General features: G+C 41.5%; 1 protein-coding gene across 2 annotated transcripts in view; it reads left to right on the forward strand.

Moving 5' to 3' along the window:
- The window catches only part of ANK2 (ankyrin 2), a gene marked incomplete at both ends in the record, with an annotated part of 208,602 nt that overhangs the window by 93,665 nt on the left and 97,636 nt on the right, over nt 1–17,301 (forward strand). For both annotated transcript variants that reach the window (XM_084252160.1, XM_084252161.1), the window contains 6 exons: nt 2,181–2,378; nt 4,543–4,641; nt 4,808–4,906; nt 9,920–10,018; nt 13,463–13,660; nt 16,542–16,640. In XM_084252160.1, the coding sequence (XP_084108286.1) occupies nt 2,181–2,378; nt 4,543–4,641; nt 4,808–4,906; nt 9,920–10,018; nt 13,463–13,660; nt 16,542–16,640 (792 nt within the window). The remainder of the gene's footprint in view (nt 1–2,180; nt 2,379–4,542; nt 4,642–4,807; nt 4,907–9,919; nt 10,019–13,462; nt 13,661–16,541; nt 16,641–17,301) is intronic.

Here is a 17,301-nt window from a genome sequence, read left to right on the forward strand (position 1 = left end):
ACACACTTATCTATATAAATAAAAACCCAGTGATGAGCTGACTGGTTGGAGGTTTTCATGATGCTGTGTATTACATCCTGAATGGTAATGGGTATCCACAGATGCTGTTGGTGGGATGTTATTAAGTTGTCAAGTCATCAATTACCTTGACAATTAAGGCAGCCAATGCAAGCAAATCGTTTTCAACTTACATTGTATTTTTAAGTGAATGTTTCATTGAAATCATTTACAGCAAAAACCTCCCCACATTTAAAGTAGGTGTAGAATGAACTTGCTCTTTAAAGATGTGCCCCACCAGCCAAGGAAGGGGGACTTCAAATCAGAAACACATGATAAAGAGAAATAAAGCATCTGCATTGTTTGATTCTCATCCTGTACTGTGAGTGTTGTAGACATCTGTCTTTAAAATGCAACCGTTTGATCTGGGTGGTGGCAAAGATAATTATGAAAAAATTTGTTGAGGAAACAGAAATTTAAATGGAAATAACAACATTTCAAATAGGACATGTGAAAACCATTAAAAAGTTCAGAGCAAGCTGAGGATGGTATGTTGTTCTTTAAACTATAAATTAATCTTGTCTACAGAGTTTGCCTGTAATTGTCAGATCACTAATGAAGACCTTGAAGTACTCTATTGTAAATGTTTTAATGATCTTCTTATAAAACAAGTAGCCTTCATATGTTAGGATCCAGCATAAGGCTCCTGTGAGTGTGTGCTTGTGTGCACTTCTCTGCAACCTTCCATCTCTCCTTGTGCCTCAAATCACTAGGCAGTGTCCTGGTCACTAAGGGACTCTTGAGATAAATAATGTGCAGTCTGATTTTGAAAAAGTTCAGAGTTTAAGTGGCTAAAATAGACAAGAAGATAATCACAAAATTAGAGCTGCGTGCAGGGTAAGGAACATGATGGAAATGATCAGCTAAGCTGAAGTGAGGTGATACCAGTAGCTTGGAAATGAAAAGGGACTATTCTCCCATCCCCTCCATGAGACTCCCAGTCTTGAGACATCCATTATTCATCCTTTGAGCAAATATTCATCTATGTAGTTGCCACTCCCTTTAAACTTTAAAAATTCTGGTTCTCAGCAAATTGAGTCTTCTCTGCCACCCCTGTTCTCGTTCCTGATGATTTCTTTGATCTGGGAAGGAACAGTAGCTCCAAGCTGGCCTCTCCCTATAGTGACTGTGAAGCTCTGTGCCTAACCTCCCACTCTCCAACCAGCCCCTTCCATGTTCCAGCAAACTCTCTGCAACCCAGCTCCAGAAATGTGGTTATTCTGCTGTCCCAATTGTGTGGACAATATTAAGAGTCATTGCTTTACTGTACCCCGCCTGGGGGCTCATGCTCTCTGACTCTCCCCTGACTGCTTCCTCCAGGTCCAGTTCATGTCCTAGAATGGGATATGAAGGAGGAATTAAAATTTCAGTACCATGGGTCTAAGAAATGAATAGTCTCCCCTCCCTGACCCACCCACTTCCCCAACTTCATTCTCTTTCCCCATCATTTAGAAGTAAAGAAATTAATGCAGGGCCTCCCTGGTGGTGCAAGGGGTTATGTCTTAGCACTATGGAGCTATCGGCAGCCACTGCAGCACGAGTTCAATCCCCGCCAGGGAGGTGACCCACATGGCACAGCCGACCTCTCTTCTCTTGTGTACTGCTTCCCTTGGTAGTGGATTTCAGTAGATCCGCCTGTTCTGCTCCCCACTCTGTCTCTGATGAATCCTCTCCCTCCCCGCCCTGCACTTCTGGCTGGTACCCCAGTTCTTGTATGCATAAATAAATAAATCTTTAAAAATATTTCATGCAGCAGATTTAATAGATTGCTGTGTGTGCAACTAGGTACAGCTAAATGAAGCATCGGTTCTCGCTTGCTTTCATAATTTAATATCGCCCTCGTCCTGGTAAATCCCCACTGAATTGCCACACGTACTACATGTTCATTCCTGAAAGACATATTAATTTGTGTTTCTGCCAAAGATACTTTGCTTGATTCTGAAATGATTCTCTTAGCTTCCTTCACCACCAGACATCATCTGCTATATATTCACATGTCAAACAGAAGTTATTCTCCTCTTGCTACCTGTTGTGTTGGCGATCAGGAGTTGGCTCTGTTGTGTTTCAGAACCTGGAAGTAATGGCTAACATGTGGCGGGGGTTGCTTTTCTTCTCATGCGCAGAACGGGCTGTCTCCACTGCACATGGCTGCCCAGGGGGACCACGTGGAGTGTGTGAAGCATCTGCTACAGCACAAGGCGCCGGTGGACGATGTCACCCTGGACTACCTGACGGCCCTCCACGTTGCTGCACACTGCGGCCACTACCGTGTCACCAAGCTCCTGCTGGACAAGAGGGCCAACCCCAACGCCAGAGCCCTGGTAAACCTGGCCCAGCCCACATTCACTGAGTACAGGTCGAGACAAGCCGGCCACGCCGGTTGACAGGGGCCGCCACCAACAACACACGGTGCAGACAGATGGGCACTTAGCTCTGCTCGGGCGTCACCTGCACCGCTGCCTGCTCACCTCACAGCTTGCTAGCAAATGCTGGCGCTGAACAAGCACAGATTTAGGAGAACCCCAAGGGAACACCCCTCAAAGTAGCGAGTTGCGGAGAGACAGGAAACCTCTGGAGTGAAAAGCCATTGTCCCTGGAAGGTGGAAGTTGAGAAGTAGGATTTTTTAAAGTAAGTTCTAGAGGCCTCAATATAGAGGGAGGATAAGACTGAGAAAAGTTGAACTCCATTAACCTCTTTTGGCAAGAAAAGTTTTTAACTGGTGGATGGATCTGACCTTGATGAGAGTGGGAGGTGTCAGCCTAGGAAGAATTCACTTGGAGGTCCTCCTTAAAGCCTGCTTACACAGTGCTGGGCTAACAGAACAGAGAGGCAGCAGCTCACTGCTTCTGAAAGTGTTTCATAAAAAGCCTTACAGGCCTCGTGCAAGGGAAACCTGTAAGGCTGCCCTGGAGTAACCTCTGTGTCTCCCCAGGAATCCCGCGTGTTGAATAAATCTTCCTTGCCTCCCTTATCTCCTAACCTTGATCACCAGAAATATTAGGCATGCACTAATTTATACCTGCTGTTTCCTCATTATCAAACTAAAAGCAAATCCTTTCTTCCCTATATGTTTATCTGGTTGATGTCAGTTAAATTGGTCTTCAGACAAGCAACATTTAGAATGAGAGAATGTCAGCAGAAAGATCAAATCTTGAAGCTATTTTTATTAGAAGTTTTCCATTGGAATCATTTCTTTAAAAAATAATTTACCAGGGATACAACTATACTTTTTGGATTATGTGCAATTATGGGAGGGTATTTATTTTCTCATACTGAGAAAAATTCTTATTTTCAATTGTATGGTGGTCAGTAAACTTATGAAGTATCACAATGTAATCGCTGCAGACTTTTAAGCACTGCCTGTATATGTGGTTATTTATGGCTTATTCCATCAATAGAATATAACAGACATTGTGAAAATAATTGTTCATTAGGTTAAGCAACATCTTAGAATGGCCAGTGTAGAAGAATATTGACTGCTAATTAGTCCGCACTAGGACAGGTAAAACTGTTAACAGAACTGGTAGAATAATGCAAGATAGATATGGCTTTCTATATAGGAGATATGATTCAAATAAAAATATGCTTTAGTATAGCCTATAAAGAGTAAGTATGGGGCTGGTTAACCTATTTTTAGATAATTTCCCCCAAATTCAGCACATTAGCCTAGTTTTTGGAAAGTTAGTTTCTTAAAGACTTCTCTACAATCCTTTATCTCTGAGAAGTATCTCCCTCCAGTGATTCCAGAAATTCTCCATACCTTTCTTGAAAAGTATTCGGGCACTGAAATAGTAATTTATCAAATTAATCGTATCTGATTGCAACAGGTTATAAAAAGCTTTAAATATAAGATGTAACATCGGAATAGCAAGTTTTATGGAGATAATGACCTGCTAATACCCAACACCTCATAAAAACATTTAAACATAAGAAATGTAACTCTTAGTAGACATAAAAAAATTGTCAACATAAATAAAGAGTTCGGCTCATTTGCAACACCTCTGCCTTGAAGAAAATGGTAACAGAACCAAAAAAATTATTACAGGGGCAGTCATGTTCGATTTTGGAAGCAAAAGAATTGAAAATTTTTCATGTGCTCAGAAATGACCCTTTGTCAGAAAATAGCATGCTTAACTTTTTGTATTTTCAAGACATTTCCAAATGCAAACCCATCATGGAACTTCCACAGTATGATTGCCCCTCTGTTTTTGCTTCTTTGAAGAGTAGGTCCATGTGCTTTGCTTTCCTTTTGTTTTCTCTGTAACCACACACCCAGAATGACATCCAGGCCACCACATTCTAAGTCAAGCTCAGGGCTTACAGAACACACCACCTCTTTTCTTAGCTCCTAGCAGCACCTGCGGCTTGAAGAAATGGTAACGTTATTGTGACGATGTAACATGATTGCTTGCAATGTGCCAGCATGGAGTTGTGTGAAAATCGTTTCTGCATGTTTCCAACTAACCTGATTGTCTTTTGCACAGAATGGTTTTACTCCACTGCACATTGCCTGCAAGAAAAACCGCATCAAAGTCATGGAACTGCTGGTGAAATATGGGGCTTCAATCCAAGCTATCACAGAGGTAGAACAATGTTTCAGCCTGTCACCAAACATTCCTTCTCTTACTTCTTTCCCCCTTCCTTTCATCCATCTTCTGTCCTCTTCACTCGAGTTTCCATTGATCTGAAGAAGCCCCACAGCCCCCACCGGTGCAGAGGAGTAAAATTTGCTGTTGCTTTGTTTCGCAGTCTGGCCTCACACCAATACATGTGGCTGCCTTCATGGGCCACTTGAACATTGTCCTCCTTCTGCTGCAGAACGGAGCCTCTCCAGATGTCACTAACATTGTGAGTATGGTTTGGGTCAGAATAACCCCAGGGAGAAAGTGCGAAAGGAAAAGGCGCGTGTGGGTGTGTGTAGGGATGCGTGTTGTGTGTGTGTCTTTGAAGCCAGCGGCCCAGCTGGGAGAAGACCCGTGACAACATACCATTAAGGAATGGCTGGAACTTGACGGAGAAGAGTCTCAAAGGAAAAGCAATGAGTTAGACAATGAAATGGGAGCTGTGGCGGATGACCCGTGTCAGCTTCCGGGAGCAGATGGATGAACCATGGCTCTTTTTTACATTGATTCAAACAAAACACATTTTAGAAGCTCCTCTGAATATCCTGAGTGATTGGTTGCAACATGCTTTTCAAGGCTCATTCTAGATGCTTGAGTAAATTGTGCTCTGGATAATTTCAACTAGTCATATGGAAGACTGATCATAGATGCACCATTTAGGGCTTTTGACTTGATAGGAAATTCTTCCTCCAGCAATTACATAGATATTCCAATTTTTCAGCCTGTCTTGATTTGATTTTGTTTGCTGGACTGGTGTCCTTTCTTCCTTGAAAGGAGTTAAATTATTGCAACTTTCCTGTGTCTCCCAAAATGAAAGTTGATCTCCAGACAACTTTCATTTGGCCGGTAAATTTACTGGATACCTCAGAATCGCTCCACCTACTGCGAGTGAGGATTGGCACTTCTCAGTTCTTTATATTTCTCTCGCTTTCTTGGACTGTGCCTCTTTAAATGTTGATCATTCACTGCAAGTTTTCTCCCAAGCAAGAGAACTTGCTGTACACAAGATACAGTTGTGTATTTGAAGCTGACAGGGGCCATGAGAATAGTGAGATTATTTCAAAGTGGGTAACAGAATTAACTCTCCCAAATAAATATTAGTGCTAATTCTTAAAATGAATCATATTCTCCAAGGCCATTGGTTGTCCACTGCTGCCAGTTTTGGGTTTCTCGTCAATTTGAGTTGTGAAACAGAATGTTCCATTCACTTTTTATTTGTATTCCCTCTCACATTCTTATTCCTTTGTAATTTGCACATTGTTTCTGTGCTGAAGTTTCAGATGCATGGGCAAGATCCATGTGAAACAATTTGAATCTGAATGCTATTTATAACATTCATAGTGGAGCATAAAATCAGTTAAGAATTTAAACGTAAAATCTTTGTCTACAAATTTCCCTAGTTATAATCCATTGCTCCTAAAATAATAATATTAAATGCTAACTTTTAATTACTCCAATAAGGGTAAGAGTAATTTCACAACGTGCCAAGCTGAATTTAATTTGAGTCACTTCCTAGAATTTCAAAGAAATCAACATCCTTCTTTTTTTTTATTGTTCAGAAATAACCATCTCCCTTTTTAAAACTGAGATCTATATAAACCAGTAACTTTCAAGAACAAATACTCAATAATTTCCCACTTTACTATTTTTTCCCTGTTTGCATCCTGGTGCCTACAAGATCACAGGCAATGAAGACATAGGCTGAATTAGATTATTGTGTTATAATAATAACATATACATGTATATTCTACATGGTGCTTGATTGAAATCTCCTAAGTTAATCTCTTGAGGAGAGATTTTTGCAAAAGCATCAAGAAAATCTGCGTGGAATGATTGTGTGATTCTGTGGTCATTCTTAATTTATTTCTTACCAGCTCCAAATCATTTCACAGTGATGCTTTTAATCCGTATTGATATGCTCCACTCAGAAAAAAATGTTATGTAGGTTACAAGTAGCTGTACAGATAAAAATTACTAAAAAATTAATTGATAGCCTTTAGATTCTTTAAGTTTCCCAAATTTAGAAATTGCTATATTAAATTTTAGCTTCCAATTGTTGGTCATCATTAGGGTCTTCATTTTATTTCATTTTCTCATGTGTTCATTGCATTCCTTTTCGTCCCTTCAGCCCCATAAAACAAATACTTGAGAGACACCAACCAACATAATCATCTCCTCCACACATTTCTTACTCCTTTTTCTGGTTGTTAATTTCCATTTTTGTGCCATGTGTTCTTCAGGGAGCAAATGCCATATAGACATGGTTGCCAGATAAAATATAGGACTGCCAGTTAAATTTAAATGTCAGATAAACAATGGATAATTATTTTAGTATGTATGTCCCATGCAATGTTTGAAATAATGATGCTAAAATAATCATTCTCTGTTTGTCATTGTTAATGAAAGTTTACTGGCCAATCCTGTATTTTGATTCGCTCATCTGGCAACCCTGCACTGGAGGAATATGACTTTCTCTAGCAGTGGGATGCCTGTGAACTTGCGTGTTCTCACAACGTGGGGTTCTGGCTGCTGGATCGAAAACTCTTTGCAGGTTGATGAAGAGCTCTGTGGTCACTGACTGCCTGCTTGCTCTGTCAGAACCAGTCACCTCCTGAACCCAAAGTCCCTGCCTTTGGAGCCTTTGTGTGTTGCCTGAAATCTTGTTGCATTGTTGAATGCAATGCTGTCTGTTGTGCTTTGATGCTTCCCAACTTGATGCGGCCAACGTGGAAGTCAACTTCGCTGTCAGTGGCATTGGTTCTAACAACTGGAAGAGGGCATGACAGTCACTACCAGCTTTGGATGTGAGCTTATGTTCTCTGGCCAGTCTTGTTTTTGTCTCAGAATCCAGTCCAAGTGTGACGTGTACCAGTAACTCCATCATGCAGCTAGTGTTACTGCAAAGCTCCTTTTCCAGAAAGCTGACAAATAAATGCACTCTAAGACCTAGACAGCTGAACTGCCAGCTATAATACATCCATCATCCGAACTCTTCACTGTCAACCCTGGGTGTAGAAGATACCCGTCCCCCTTGGGAGGAGAAAAGCAAACACTTGTGGGGGGTATGCAGAGCACAGTTCAGAGCGTGGCTAAGTTTTCTCCTCTTCCTATAACCAATAAAGGGATTCCTGGCAAAGGTCACACTTTATATTCTATTGAAGAATTTCCCATAATTCTTAAAGACAATTAGTTTATCTTTATAAAGAAAACAATGGCATTGAATAAGATGAGATGCCCAACAAAAATATGAAGCTGTTGATTAAAACTATGTTTATCCTCTCATTTCTCTATGGATACTTATGTATAAATAAGGGTAATATAAAAATAAAAGGATACAGGTAATTCATAATGAAAGTCAGCTACCTCAGTGTCATTAAATAAGACTTGAACAAGACCATACCCACCTACACCTTTCCTTTGGATATGATGTCTAATAGTTTAGATTAGGTTTTTAATCTAACTCATCAATTTCATATATGGAAACATCATAAAAGTAAGTTATTTTAAGTATAAAATCAGAGTATTAGAAATACTAGGGCTACCATAGGAAACATTTTATAAACCCTTTATTTATAAAGCTTGGCTTGTAATGTACATATGCATTCGTCATTGAGAAGGGCCTCCTAGGGCCTCTGTGACTTTACTTCTTATGAGGAAATTTGTCCTTGTCTTTTCATACCTACTAAAATAAAGTAAAATTGCTATACTTTTATAAGACTTAGAGTAGGGTAAAGATTTGAGGGTTTTTATTTTTGCTAGTTAGAAGATCTTACCTTTGTCTATTTAGGGATAGTAGTAAGTGATATGGAAAGCAAATTAGAAATCATGTTCATCCGAAGAGGAAAAAATCTTACCATCTACCCACAAAGTCTGAAGATGAATTATTACTATTATAAAAATATGTCATTTTATAAAGCAGCACACTCCTGCTACACTCACTTTACAAAAGTCCAAATGTACCATCAGAAAATAAGAGGTTAAACAAATCACGAACAAAAAAGAAAATTCAAGTAGATGTCCAGGTTAGTGCGTTCAAAATCAAATCTTTTAAAATCACTTATGATATTGTAAGGAATGGGCCTCTGAATAAAGGGTAAAACGGAACTGTGAGCTATGACACAAATGGCATATTAGTTCTTGTAGACTTACGGATTTATTGTGCAAGGAATCAGAAAATATTATTCTGTGGATTTTTAAGAAATATCCAATTACCAAAGTCAGTAGCGATTGTTCTTTGGAATAGTCAACTTGACTTGGTTGAAATCATCTTTCGTTGCTAGAATAGTTGCGATGACTACGAGTGAAGACTTGTCTCCCAGCACCCTGTTCCTTTAACACTGCCAGATGGTTTCAGTGAATCAATACCTGCCTTCTTCAGAGCTACCTGTGGTTCGAAAACATTTTGATTTTAAAAGCACCTCTGTCTTTGAGGCAATAATTAACAAGCTTCCCAAAGAGAAAACCCCTGACATCTAACTCCCATCTTTTTTAACACCCTTTCCTGATGAGTGTGTCATGCCTTGATTTGGTGCTGGGGAGACTTGGGGAATGGCCAGTGCTCAGAGTGACTGTCATCACCAGGTAGGACTGTCCCCACTCTGTAGTTCTTTTAAGTACCTGCCTATCATTATGCTCATGGGTGACAAATTAGGGACCTCCTGGGAAAGTCAAATTTGTCTGATCACTTATAGGGCAGTCTCATAACACAAAGACAAATCTGTAGTAAAATAATAGTTCATTTCAGCAATCAATGTGGAATTTTGGAAAGGGACAACTTCTACATGGTACCAGTGGCGTGATTGTTTGCAACACGCTCCCTTCACCTTCAGTATGTAGACGTGCTCATAAAAAGGAGATCAAGTTGTCATCACATAGTGAAGTGCCACGATGACAGATTTGAGGCTCGAAGGGTAAAAGACCACTTCATGTCACCAAAACGATGTAAGTGGCCAGGCTGATGGTGAAGTTTCGACTCAGGGTAGCCTGGACATTGGGGTAAGTTTGCTGCTTTGTCGTAGGCTGAAAAAAAGAATAGGCTTAGGTGTTTGCTTTATCCTCATGAAGATGGAGAACATACAAACCTGTGTTTTTCCAGACTAATTACGAAATCACCATGTCTTTTCAGAGATTGCTTAAACCTTTGGATGTATTGCTGAATTTCACAAAGAGGCACACCTTTATTGTCCTCATCCAGATTGGTCAGTTCACTCATCATTCCATGGTTCTTGTTTCCTGACAGCGGGGGGAGACCGCACTGCACATGGCGGCCCGTGCCGGGCAGGTGGAGGTGGTCCGGTGCCTGCTGAGGAACGGCGCCCTTGTGGATGCCAGAGCCAGGGTAGGTGCGGCCCCCTCTACCTCCTCCCTTCCGTGATATGCCTGAGTCCTGTCTCCAAAGCAGGCTGCTCTTCTCCATTTCCTTGTTTTGAAAATGTTTTAGAAACCTTAATGCCATCTTTGTTTCGGAAAAGGCTTAATTCAGTTGCATGTCTATTCAGGTAATAAAGAAGCTACCGGAAATACATATGCAAAATGCACCCCGATCTCAGAAACATTTGTATTTAAAAAGCACAATTTAGTGTTTCTGGGAAATACAGTATTGTCTTACATGATATTTTTGTTTACCTATGAAAGCAATTTTATTTTTTAAAAATTAAAAAAAAAATTTATTTATACAAGCACTGGTGTACAGGCCAGAGGTGTGGGGGGTGAGAGGGTTCACCAGAGACAGAGCGGGGAGCAGAACAGGCAGATGGACAGAAGATACTGCTGAAGGGAGCAGTTGGGCAAGGTAGGAGAGGTCTGCTGCACCCTGTGGGTAGCTCCCTGGCCAGGGATCAAACTCATACTGCAGTGGCTGCAGACAGCTTCATATGTTGCGTCTTAACCCCTTGTGCCACAGGGAGGCTCAACACAGATGATCTTACCTGATGTGCAGAGTGTCCCTGTGGACCAGGGTGATTCAGGGCCCTAATAGTCAAGATTTTTAGGTCACACACTGGGAAGGATAAGGAAGAGGGTTTCTCCTCTGCTTGTGTATCTTGCTTCTACCTCTTTGCTGAGATCACTTCTCACCCATTTCATATGTAAAGAGAAACTTTTTCTCTTCCAGCACAGACAACCCATTAGATTCTAATTAGGTTCTTTCCTTACCTGAGCTTATCTGGCCCACTCATGAAGGGGGTGAGGCGAGTGGCAGTCCCTCTAGAACTGCATGCAGTCTGGGGTGCCCTCCTCACTCAAAGGAGGGCGGAGCTGTTCCCAAAAGAAGGTTGGAGGGAGTGCCGGGCAGGAAAATGGACACATCTCTGATCTGTTTACCCCTTGGCTTCCTAATACACACACACACACGCACACACACATGTGTGCCTGCACGCGCGTGCCTGCGCACACATGTATATGCCCGTCTGAAAACTCTTACCCTAACTTCATCACTCTACAATTCCCATTATGCTCAGTTTTTACACTAGCTACAAGGTCAGGGGCTCTGTGCTAGGCAGTCTGAATTCTCAATTGAATTTAGAAACAATGCCTTATGATTAAATAATAATAGGTGATAAGGCATATTTTTTGCCTACTCCCAATACACAGCAGGTTTTCCATAAAGTTATTTTGTTCAACTTCATTTCATTATTATGCAGAAGAGAATAAAGACAGTCCATCCCGGTCTATCCCTGGGACCACAGTCAGTGGGGAGCTGGCACGTGTGCCCCACATCTGAGCGGTTTTTCTCCTGGATACCAGTGTTCTCCCAGGCCCCGAAGAAGTGCACGAGAGGATGACTGGCATCTCAGTTGTCCTAGCCGGAGGGAGCATGGTGTGTTGTGCCCTGCAATGGAGGGGTGCCCTCCAGGGTCATGGCCCACTATACTCTGAGCTGCCAGGATCATCTCTGGCTGCCCATGACCCTGAACTGGAATAAGTGGTTGAAAAAGGAGTGAATGAAACAGACAACTGATTGTGTAATACTAGAAATGGGGTCTTTACTTAAAAGACCCCTAGGGTCTTTACTTAAAACTTCCCGATAGAATGACCTGAAATTTGCTGTAGGAATGTAACTCTAGTTTATGTCAATTAGCCTATGGTCAGATTGGTTACCTTTTTTTTCCCTAAAAAATGCAATTCCTAAGAACCTCTTTCCCCTCTGTACATGAGAGAAAGCTGTATCTTCTAAAGAATTATCAGGTTTTTTTACTGGCCATCTTACTTTATCTATTTCTGTAGCCTGTATAGACAAAGAAATGTCTTTAGATTTCAATGCCTGAATTCAAGTCTTATTTTAATAATTAGAAAATCCTACAGGGCCTCCCCTGATGGTGCAGTGGTTAGGCTCTGGGCTGCGAAACTGCCCGTGGCCTCTGCAGCGCTGGTTCGATCCCTGGCTACCAGCGAGGGTCCCACATGGCACGACAGACCTTTCCTGCCACGCCCGCTGCTCCCCTCAGCAGTGTATTTTGTCGGTCTGCCTGTTCTGTTCCCCGCTCTGGCTCTGGTGAATTATCTCACCCTCCCATGCTTCTGACTGTACTCAGTGCTTGTATAAATAAATAAATAAATCTTAAAAAAAAAAAAAAAGAAGAAAATCCTACAGAACTCATTTACCCCTTAATCTCCTATTTGTGAATAATAGTATAATATACATATGTCATCCCTTCCTTTTAGATCTATTATAAGGACAGGAACAAGTATGTATTGTGCAGGAAGAAAGCTTATAAGTTGCACATTTTAAAAAAAAATTCAATACTATTGCCAAAATGATTGTGTTATTATTTCTCTCTATTCTGAAACTCATGCAATGGAATTTCATCTTTCTCTTCCTTCTTCATATGTCTTTTCTTGTAACTGCATTTACTTGAAAAGCCCCTTCCTGCTCTATTATATCTGTTCTCCATTCATTCTTAGCCCTGGAAAGCTGGCCCAGCTTTCCTTCCTCACTTTTGCTATGACATGTCCTTGGGCGGATTGTAAGATATACCTCTTTTCACCACTAAGGTTACACACGCTTTTCTTTTAACAAGAAAATGATTTGACCTGGTTCTCTTAACGCTGAAAAAATTTCTCTGCACACTCAGTCAGGTGGTTTCCTGCCCCTTATACCAGCTATACCGTCGCTCTGCTTTCAAATGAAAAGCACTTGGCAACAGCCGCATTTGGTTCTTGCCAGAGAGTTGCATTTCATCTTTGACACCCCGCAGGCAAATCCCAAACTCATCTGCAACACTTCCAGGAACAACTTTTTAAATCACATCACAATATCTTCTTTATCCACAGTGTCTCCTTGAAGAAAAGAGTCAGCATTTGTGTCCTTGGCTTGCTGAGTGGAGGAAAGAACAAAGTTTTCCAGCAGCCTTGGTTCTTTTTCTCTTGGTGCAGTTCCCAGAGTAAATACTGTCTCTTAGTGAAAGCTTTTGGATGGGACTCCACATCTCAGGACTCCTGAGCTAGATTTCTTTCTTACTCAGAATCATGAGTTGGTTTATGCATAAACCTCAGTGAGGGCTGAAGCCTTCATGAGTGGAGAAACATTCTGATGTGCCCAGAAAACAACATCCAGTTTCCTGGAAGTACCTACATTTTAAAAATCTAAGGAAGGTTTTGTGGTCAAGCAGGTCAGCTCCACAGTGAAAGATAAAATAAGTCGTGGTTGGAATAGTAATCATTTCACTTTGGGTAGGAGCTCTTAGAGAGTCCATGAAGGCCTCAGAAAACATGTGAGTGAAATCAGTTGGCAGTAAAGCTGGGTCTGGCCCGGCACTGACTTTCCACTTGACTTGAGTTGTAGGAGGAACAGACGCCTTTGCACATCGCCTCTCGCCTGGGTAAGACCGAGATCGTGCAGCTGCTCCTGCAGCACATGGCCCATCCCGACGCGGCCACGACCAACGGCTACACGCCACTGCACATCTCCGCCAGGGAGGGCCAGGTGGACGTGGCGTCGGTGCTCTTGGAAGCAGGTGCAGCCCACTCCTTAGCCACCAAGGTAAGGCGGGTGGTTGCCTGATGGTGTGGTTGAGACGTCCCGCAGGTGGTGGTTCTGCTCAGCTACACAGAGTCGGGAAAGGTGGTTCTAAGCCAGGCCTCTGCCTGACTGCTTTCTTTTGGACTATTCTAGATTCCTTTTCTAAGTGACCAGTAGGGATTGTCCACACCGACGCAGTATCTTCAGTAAAGAACGCTGGCTTCCTCCCCTCTGGCTAACATCAGTGTTGTTTCTCATGCAGGTCTTGTTGTTTAAGATGATATCTGTGGAGTAAGGGTTCCTTTTGCTTCCCTTTCTGTTATAAAATGACAATGTCTTCCCAAGAGGATGAAGAATAAGATTTGCAAATATGTTGAGCTTATCTTACTCAGGAGGAAAACACAAACTTGCACTAGGCTGGATACTAGATTTGTTAAGCGCTTTAGTCCTCTCTAGAACCCTGTATCAGCAAGCCTGTTCTTTCATCTTTACCAGCTACTCTGTTGTCTGGGGAAGAACAGTGTCAAAATAAAACTGAGTTGGAGAAACACACTTTTTGAGTTGCTATTATCATCTAAGAAAGAATATACACCAGCCTGAATTTTACGCCAGTTCAAAGTTGCATGTGATGGCAGAATCTTTTTTTCTTAACTTGATACATTCAAGGTGAAATCCAGCATTTGGATGTGTCTTAGGAGAAAGCATGCACACACTAACTGGAGCAAAAGAAATCTAACAGGCACAAGAATAGGAAAATCAAACAAGTGAAGGGCTAAGATGAGTCAGTTGATTGTGGAGCAAAATAATTCCCAGAAATATGAAGTCATTTAGAAGATTTAAAAGACATTTTCAAGCAAAAATACCACATCTGTGGGAAAAGGACACTCACAGGTAGGAACTGCCCTCATCCTGGGGCGATGCCCTCCTTGCCTTCCTGCTGGCTGTGGCTGTAAGCTGTTTTAATGCACTACGCTGGCAATTTATTCAAATGCTGAAATCTAAGGATTCACAAGTATTTTAAGATGCATTTAAAGCACAAACATCTAGTAGTAACAGTAACAAACAATAGTAGTAATAACAATATGTATTAGTAATAACAATAACAATCAAAAAATATATAGCTGTAATAACAAACAAATACTATAATAATTAAGGAGCACTGGCAATCATAGCGCAAGAGAGACTGGGTGATTGTCTCATCAGATGATAAATAAATGAAATTAAGATAAGAACATTTCAGAAAGAGAGAATAAAACCTAGTCCAGTTACTCCCGAAGATTCTGAGGATTTAAGAAATATATCTAAAGCCAGAGTAAAGTAGGGCAGATAAGTGGAAGAAGACATTAAACAGTTCACTTCCACAGTGGAGCAGACTGGACTTCTGCAAGAAGTTGACTCATCATCATTAAAGTTACTTAAGTGTTTATAAATATCAGGGGTAATGAAATCCTGATGAGATTAACATAGTGGAGAAGGGAGTTGTATGACTCAAGAGAAGCTTCCCAACCCCTATTTTGTGATTTTACAGTAAAGATTCTCTGTCGGTTTGTCTAATAATAGCTTCCCAGTTTACAAACGGGCTGGGTCTACTCCAGCAGAACCTTACGGGTAAGAAGTGTATTGTTCCTTCTCGGCTACTTGGCTTGTCTCAAGGAACTCTGTCCAGCCGAGTCACCCCATTCTTCGTGGGCACTGACTGGAGGGTGGAGAGCTTTAACGAGAGTTGGCTTCAGTAGCTTAATGCAGGAATCAGGAAACACTTCCTATATTTGTCCCACACTTGGGAAAAGCAGAAGACTCAAGCTCTTCCAAGGACTTATTAGTACCAAATGTTCAAAAAGAAACAAAAGGAAAAACAACTCCATGAACAATAATTTGTGTGGTGATCCCGTGAAAAGGCCAGAGTGCTTCTCCAGGGATTCTGTATTAGGACGAGGCTGTGAATGGACCCCAGGATAAGCCATAGCACAGACCCCCTAACAGGCAAAATTGCTGTGTGTCTCACAGGCCTGCAGGAGTGGGTAGTCCCCAACTCCCGCGGTAGTGCCAGAAAGCATGTGGCTAGGCTGTCTGGTCTGGAGGATGGGTTTGAGATCATGGCCTAGGAACTGGGCCAGGCTTGAGATCTGAGGCCAGGCACTGGACTGTCTTTGTAACACCCCACAAATTAGAGACTGTGGAATTGGTTAGGTACTGGAGACTCTGAATGTATAAACGTGCAGGAGAGAAGTCTTTTAAAAAAGCCTTAAAGCTGCCATGTGTTTAAAAGTCTGGTGTTAATCAGCACAACATCTTGCCTGAAGTAGAGGGTATTTTACAGACGGAATTGGTGGGGTCAGCTGGGGAAGGGGAGAGCAGATGGGAGGCGCTTTAGGATGGTGACTACCTTTTTGTTCCGTCAACCATTTTATCTTGCTATTTCTGCAAAAAAAAAAAAATACTGAATCACAATGATTTGTGAAATTTTCACCATGGCTGTTGAAATAGCCTAAATTTTAAGTGACGAAAATTTGGATTTCAGGTTTTATGAAAAGGATAGAAAGAGACGGAGTGGAGCAAAGACAGTCCTTGTCTCAGCCCTGTTGATTTTGAGGCAAGAAAAATACAAGCCTTTATTTCACCACTGGCACCTTGGAGCCATTGTACCGACACCAGTGGTTTTTAAGAAGCCCAACGCTGTAAAGTTAAATTTTAGTCTCTAAGGCGTTAATATAAAATTTCTACATTCGTTCGATGCAGCTCAACATTTTTATATTACATTTTCATCTTTTGCCTCCTTCCTCCCTGTTTATGACCAACAGATTGAACAGTCAGTAATTTTCAACAGTTTGTTTCATATATTAACAGGAAACATAGTATTATAGCTAATACTATATTCTACTTCTGTTCTTCCTGTTTCTAGAAAGGCTTCACTCCCCTGCACGTCGCGGCCAAGTACGGAAGCCTGGACGTGGCGAAGCTCCTCCTGCAGCGTCGGGCAGCCGCAGATTCAGCGGGAAAGGTAAGGTGTTCCGGGATGCAGGTCACATGACCCAGTCACGTGGGAAAGCTCTGGGCTTGGATTTCAAGATGGCGGCGTCCATGCTTTTCCATAGGCGCTGGTTAAGCGGGCAGGTGGAGCCGGGCTCCTTGTGTTCTCACAACAGGACCCAGAGCTTCTCTCTTAAGAATCCCCGTGATGTTAATGTAATGTTTCTTATGTAGTATTTTTATTTATTTTATTTGTTTTTATTATTTATTTATTATTTATTTTTAAATATTTTATATTATTCTTACATCATTTTTCATTTTTGCACAATGTATGCATTTTCATTTTGTTTATATTCCCCATATAATTGCACCCACCCTTATTTTGACCCTAATCCTTCCTCTCCCTGTCCCCCCCCCATTTATTATTTATTGAGTTTTTTTTTTAATTTTCTTACATAATGGTTAACTTTTGGACAGTATTTGGTTTTCCCTCAGATGTAGTCCTGTAGCTCTCCCACCACCATAGGACCCGTGATCTTTCACCACAGTACCTTGAGCTCTTCCGGCCCCTGTTCTGCTGTAAGCCTCAGATCTATAGTCAGCTTGCAAATTTTGGCTTTTTCCTGACTCTTTGTTCCGTTTTCCTATGTTCCCTCTATAAGTGAGACCATCCGATATTTTTCTCTTTCTTA

Source organism: Talpa europaea (assembly GCF_964194135.1).
Source record: "Talpa europaea genome assembly, chromosome: 13".
Taxonomy (NCBI): domain Eukaryota; kingdom Metazoa; phylum Chordata; class Mammalia; order Eulipotyphla; family Talpidae; genus Talpa; species Talpa europaea.